The 6,516-nt window shown below is 58.1% G+C and overlaps 1 protein-coding gene across 1 annotated transcript in view; it reads right to left on the reverse strand.

Moving 5' to 3' along the window:
- Nucleotides 1-398: 398 nt before the first annotated feature.
- The window catches only part of LOC106722512 (mucin-2-like), a 9,829-nt gene continuing 3,711 nt past the window's right edge, over nt 399-6,516 (reverse strand). Inside the window, exons 2-11 of the mRNA XM_014522702.2 lie at nt 5,648-5,836; nt 5,060-5,175; nt 4,919-4,977; nt 4,077-4,228; nt 3,253-3,321; nt 3,008-3,173; nt 2,639-2,788; nt 2,396-2,496; nt 1,964-2,022; nt 399-1,695 (exon numbers count right to left, since the gene is read on the reverse strand). Of these exons, the coding sequence (XP_014378188.2) occupies nt 1,657-1,695; nt 1,964-2,022; nt 2,396-2,496; nt 2,639-2,788; nt 3,008-3,173; nt 3,253-3,321; nt 4,077-4,228; nt 4,919-4,977; nt 5,060-5,175; nt 5,648-5,836 (1,100 nt within the window). The 3' untranslated portion in view covers nt 399-1,656. The remainder of the gene's footprint in view (nt 1,696-1,963; nt 2,023-2,395; nt 2,497-2,638; nt 2,789-3,007; nt 3,174-3,252; nt 3,322-4,076; nt 4,229-4,918; nt 4,978-5,059; nt 5,176-5,647; nt 5,837-6,516) is intronic.

Below are 6,516 nucleotides of genomic sequence, written 5' to 3' on the forward strand. Positions count from 1 at the left end.
ACTGGTCCAGACTTGGGGGCTTCTCCTCCCCCAGCAGCGGTGGCATGGCCTCAGCCTGGGGTCTCTGGAGCATCCATGAACCCCCTTGGCAGCACCCAGATGTTGGTGGCTGCGGCCCCCTGCTTTCCCCAGGGCACAGGCAATGCCTGGGACTGACAGGGGTGATGGCAGCTCTAGGAAGAGCTGCCCCCTGCCCTGTGCCCCCTGCCCCATCCATTGCTCTACTTCTGGCTCCCTGCCCTGGGTTCCTCTGGACCTCACCCCTGTGGCTCTGAACTGGGACCATGGGGTGGTAGCCAAGAGCCAGACACTGCCAGCACCATTAGCATGGTGGGAAAAATAATAATAATTTATTCATAATATATAATACAGCTCAGTCCAGGCCAGGTGCTGGTCTCTGTATCCTGATGGGGGCAGGAGCTGGATGACACGGGGACTTCATTCCACAGCCCCCAGGGACACAGAGAAGCACATCCGGAGTTCTCCTGGGGAGGAAAGCCAGGTACCATAATTGCCAGCATACAACATGCACTCCCCCCCCCACCCCAAGATCAGCAGCAATTGGGGTGCAAGTATTAAGCCTTACGCCCTGCCAAGGAGAGAAGCCTGTGACTCTGATTCTCCCCCTCCCCCACCCTTGGCAGCAGTATTACTATCCAGGCAGCAGAGGGTGTCCATTGACTCCTTGCTCTTCACTCCAGAGGCTTTAATGACCCTCTCTCCTTCCCCACAGTCCTGGTTCATCAAGCAACCTTTTATTCTCAGGACTGTTCCATTGTCTTGGTCACTTTTTCTAGCTCTTTTCTAGCTTGTAGCCCCCAATCCATCTTCAGTAGCATTTAGGCATTCAGCTTAAGTTAAGCACTGTCTGTGCTCTGTGAAACCACAACTCCATGAGGGCCTTTTATTTTTTCTTCATCATGCCTTTCAAAATCAAGGTGTGTGGTGTAATCATGGCATGTATGTGAGATAATATGACACTAGGCGTATTATATGCAAGATGGTATGGTGCTAAGCGTGTTGTACATGTGATGGTGCCAGGCATGATGTACGTGAGATGATACAGTGCTAAGCATGTTGTACATTAGAAGATATTGTGTTAAACATGTAAGTGAGACGATACAGTGCAAGACGTGCTGTATGTGGGACAATACGGTGTTAGGCATGAGGTATGTGTGACAGTATGGTGCTTGGTGTCTTGTACATGAGATGATACAGTGCTAGATGTGATGTATGCAGGACAATACAGAGCTAGACTTGTTGTATGTGAGATGATACGGCGCTAGGCGTGTTGTACGTGAGATGTTACGGTGCTATTGCGCTAGCAGAGTCCTTCTGAGCTGGGAACAGCCTGCAGCCTGGGCGTGGGGTCTATGCCGTCCTCGCAGCAGTCAAGCCCCACCCAGTGGGCAAATGGATCTGTGACCTCACTTCTTAATTCATGCCCGTGGGAGCCAGGGAGGGATCATGGGTAGTTTCCAGTCCAGGCCAGGGCTGGACAAGGCAGTTCTTTGTTCTTTGAGGCAGCAGAGCAAGAGCTTGTTCCCCCTGGAGCCCTCAGGGCTGGGAGGGATTCTTCTCCCCGCAGGTTCCACATGGCCTGTGGCTGCCCGGTAGTTCAAGGTCAGCGTTGGGGGGCAGCTGGAGTCGTGGCGCTCACAGCTGGCTGATGTTCACCGGCCGCTGGATATGCACCTGTGAGGGGAGAGGCCATGAGCAGGGGGGCTACTGTAATGCAGCACCTACCTCACACTGCCGACGTGAGACCCGCGCCTGCTTTCAGAGCATGAGAGATTTCTCCTGGCAGCCCAGACGTGGGCTTCAGTCCCCAGGATGCGGGTGGGGGGAGGTGAGTGTGGTATGTGGGTAAGTATGGTAAGGAGCTGCCCCTGGGGGTCTCCTGTAGCATGTTTCCCCACCACCACCACCCAGGAGAGTGAGGGGCTGAGGACGTGGCACATACCGGCTGGGAGGTGTCCACAGATTGCAGATCCACGTGGAAGGACCCGCTGCTCTCGGAGTCTGTGGGGACGGGAAGGGTCAAGAAGGCCGAGGGGGCAGGTGGGGGTCAGGATGGCACCCCCTGGAGAGGGGCAGCCAGGACTTCTGGAGCTCAGGGAGAACCCAGGTGTCCGGGCCCCCAGCTCCAACTCCCTTCCCCTCCCAGATAACCCAGGTGTCCAGGCTCCCAGCCCCCCCTGCTCCCATCCCGCAGCTCTCCCCCACCTCCCAGAGAAGCCAGGCATCCGGGCTCCAAACCTCCCTGCCTTCCCAAAGCTGGGAGAAAGCCCTGGGGTCTCCCAACACCTCCTGGAGGTTCCCAGGTGGGTTCTCCAGCCCCCAAGGCTAGGTCATGCCCTCCTCCCTGCCCTTGACCCCAGCTCGCAGGTGTTACCATCAGTGGGTCCCAGGTTGCGCAGTGTGAAGGTGCCTGGCACTGAGCACATGTCATTGTTGTCCTCATACATGTGCTGCTCTCTCCAGCTCTCTTCATGTCTGTGGGGACCCCCAGGAGCTGTTGTCAGTGCCTGGGACCCCACTGCCCTCCTGGAACCAGGGAGGAACCCAGGCATCCAGGCCCCCAGCCCCCACGGCCCTCCCAGAGCTGGACAGGACCCAGGCGACCAGATGTCAGTACCTCTTCCTGCGGGCCCTGATGAAGAAGGCGGTGAGGACGAGGACGAGGAGGGTCAGGACAGCGAGGGGCACCCCCAGCCCCAGCGCAAACTTGTTGATGGGCCTCTGGCAGTTTGCCTGCGGATACCAGTAGACCACGGGGTCCAAGCAGCTGCAGGGAGGGAGGCACCAGGGATTAGAGGGGTCCCTATCCCACTGCTCTGCTTTCTGCTCCCAGCCCTATCACCCCTGCCCCTTCCATTGCTTGCAGCCCCCAGCTGTCTACCTCCTGCCCCATCCCTTGTTCTGCTTTCCACCCCCTCCCCCATCTGTTGCTCTGATTTCTGTCCTCTGCCCCATGGGCTGTTCTGCCCCCTGCCTGGGCACTCACAAGCACTGGGGGCCCTGGCGTGTGACCTGGCAGGCACCGTGGTGGCAGTTGAGGTGGTCGGAGGCGTTGCGGTGGCAGCGGGACACGCACAGGAGTCTGTTCTCGGACACCAGCAGAGGCATGTAATAGGCGCTGAAATTGGCTGGGACGCGGCTCCTGCAGAAAGCTGTAGGGGGCGACGGATGAGGGGTGGCCACTGGGGGCCCATAGGGAGGTTGGGGTGGGGCCTGGCGGGGGTTACTCACCTGTGCTAGTGACCTCCTCCACAGTGGTTTTGCCCACGAAGGTGCTTGAGGCATTGAAGCAGAGAGTTGCTGGTGGGGAGAGGGGGAGAGACTGGGCATTTGTTCAGTCCTGGGCAGGAAGGGGTTAACCCAACCCCGGGGGGCAGCCCCACCCCTTTCCGTGTCAGCATTACCCCCCGCCCCCAGCAGCCAGGCTGGTTGCCTGGGCAACGTGGGATGGTGGATGGCCTGGGGTGGCCCAAATAATCCCCCCCATGTGTGTGCGCACAGGCATCTGCCACCTGGCAGCCCCTGAGCCCTCTGGCCAGCCCTGCCTTCACCTTGACCCTTTCATCTGGTCCCGGGTCCCAGCCATTCAGCCGCACCCATAGCCAGACACCTCCACAACCATCCATCCATCTCTCCGTCCATCCACTTGCACAAGGATCCATCCATCGTGCATCCATGCATCCATCCATCCCCACAAGGATCCATCTGTCTGTCCGTCTGTCCATCCCCCAGCATTCCCTTATCTATCTTTGCATCCATCCAGACACTGTCTCTGTCACTTCCTCTTTCCCAGTCTCCATCCCAAGCATCCCTGTGTCTGTCCATCCTGATGCTCACCCTTCTCCCCACTGTCCCTCCAGTCCTTGCCCCATCCATCCAGCCTACCCACTCCCACCTTCTATCCCCTGTGTCACTGCTTCTTCTTTGACCCTAGAGCATCTGAGTGACCCCCAAGGTCAAGGTTTTCCACCTTATTGCCAAGGGAACTAGGTGAAATCTCTCTCTCCCCACAGCCCTGGCCTTGCCTAGCCCCTGTGCCATGTCCCCAGACTCACTATTCTGGATGTGGCAGTTCTGGCCCTCAGACTCTGCCGCTGCCTTCACGGCTGTGACCAGCTCCTCAGTGATGTTGTTCAAGCTTGTGTTCAGCTTGGAGTTGATGGGTAGAACCAGGATGACCTCGTAGTCTACCACGATGCTGCCCTTCCTGTTGGAAGAGACCCGGTGTTTCAGAGGCTGCCCGGCTGCCTAGGGTGGAGGTTACCATGGACTGGGTTCATCCAGCCTGCATCTTCATCCACCACCCTGGGCATTATGGGTGCCAAAGATCCAGGACAGGGGGCTTTCCCAGGCTCCTCCTTGGCTGTGGAGTTGGCTGGCTACCTCCCTGCCTGAGCTCATCCTGCAATGTGGGAGGTGAAGATTCGTGCTCCTTGCCTGCAGGTGTCTGGCTAAAAGGAATCTGATGAACCAGTTGGCCAGAAAGTTGGCTAGCCAATAAGCCAGCCAATCAATCAGCCACACAGCCAGGCAATCAACCAGCCAGACAATCAAACAGCTTGCCAATCAACCAACCAGCCAATCAACTAGCCAGCTGTTCAATTAACCAGCTGGTCAACCAACCAGCCAGCCAAGAACCAGCTGGCCAGGCAATAAACTACCCAGCCAGCAAACCAGCCAGCCTGGCCATTAACCAGCCAATCAAACAGTCAGCTGGCTCATCACCCAGCCAACCAATCACCCAGCTAGCCAATCAACCAGCTGGCCAGCCAATTAATCAGCCAGCCAGCCAATCAACCATTTGGGGACAGATGTGTTGTGTGATCTGGAGGTTCCCTACATCATCCGCACCCCCTTCTCTGACCCCGAGATGCGCCCATGCATTGCTGATACTCACTTCAGGCCAAGGATCTTCACTCCCTGGTAGCCTTTGATGTCCTTGTAGAGCTGGGCCATCTGAAGGGCAGAGGCAGAGGGTGATACCAGGGAGAGGTGGATGGGACCCCACACTACCCCTGCCCCAAGCTGCTGGTCTCACCTTCTCTGTGAACTCTCTGGTGAAGTCCTTGTAGGCTGTGGACGTGCTGTCCTGGAGGTCTTCGGTGAAGTTGCGGTTTGTGATCTTGGTCTGGACCTCCACTGTGGCATTGACCTCTGGGGCAGGGATCGTGCCAAGTGAGGCCGGGTGCTACTTCCCCCCACTTCCCAGCTCCTCTGGAACACTCCACACCTGGGATCAGGGTGTCTCATAGCTGTCAGACCCCCTTCATTAGTGAAGGCATCATTAAGGGTGCTGGGATGGTGGTTGCCACCAGTTTGCTAGGAAGGGACTCAGGTGACTGAGCTGGTGCAGCTGGGGTTAGCACAGGGTGGGGCCTGGGGACCAGCACACCTGGATTCTCTCCAGCTGTGGGAGGGGAGTGGGGTCTGGGGATCTTGTGGGGGGCGGGCTGGAAGCTCAGTTGCCTGGGTTCCTGCCTGATTTGTGCCTGTTCCAGACAACTCTATGTAGAGTTGCTGGGGGGCCCCGGCCCCAGGCAGAAGCAGCCCCAGGTTCAGGACTCCTGCCTGGTGGGTGACAGGGGATGTCAGGACCCTGGGGGGAGACAGGGGGGCATGTACTCACCGGGCTTGACCTCAATGGTCTCCTTGGTGAACTCACACTCGAGGCCCTGGAAGCCGGTGGGGCAGAGGCACTCACCGGTGCTCCAGGTGCCCCCATTCTGGCAGACAGGGTTCTCACACAAGGGGCCATAGAAGCCCCCAGGGCAGAGGCACTTGTTGCCGTCACTGGTGCCACCGTTCAGGCATATGACTGTGTGGAACAAGCCAATACTCCCTGTGAGTCTGAGCTGCTATGCCACCCTAGGCCCCACCTGCCAGCCCCACTCCTGGGGGTGTCTTGTAGGCGAGAAGATATGGTACTTAGTAAGCTTCTCCCAGGCCCATGCCATGACTCCCTTTGGAGGCCAGGACTTGCAGAGGGCCTAAGTGCTCTGAAAGGCTCGTGGGAGGCATCAGATCCCCCCCATTCTGGTCTCAGGGAGGCTTTTCTGCAGCTGAACCCCTTGCAATATCTTCACATACCCTTGTGCTCACAAAGCACAAGGCCACTCTTGAAGGCCCTGATGGGGCAGGAAGTGGCCCCTGCTGTGACACCCCAGGGTCTTGGGAACATGCAGTGGGCATGCCCACACCAATGCAGTAACTCTAGACCTAGCTTTGTAAGCAGACCTCATAAGAAGTCCCAAAGTGGGACCAAGGACCAGCCCAAAAGCCTGGGGGGGGAGGGGCAGGGATCACAGGAAGGGTCCCAACAGTCTGGCGCTGGCAGAGAATGGGCACTCACCTGAGCCTGGGGCAGTTGTAGTTGTTGTGGTGGTGGTGCTTGTGGTAGTTGTGGTGGTGGGGGTGGTGGGGGTAGTTGTGGTAGTGGTGGGGGTGGTAGTGGTGGCGGTAGTTGTGGTGGTGGGGGTAATTGTGGTAGTGGTAGTG

The sequence above is a fragment of the Alligator sinensis genome, unplaced genomic scaffold (genome assembly GCF_000455745.1).
Source record: "Alligator sinensis unplaced genomic scaffold, ASM45574v1 scaffold553_1, whole genome shotgun sequence".
NCBI lineage: Eukaryota > Metazoa > Chordata > Crocodylia > Alligatoridae > Alligator > Alligator sinensis.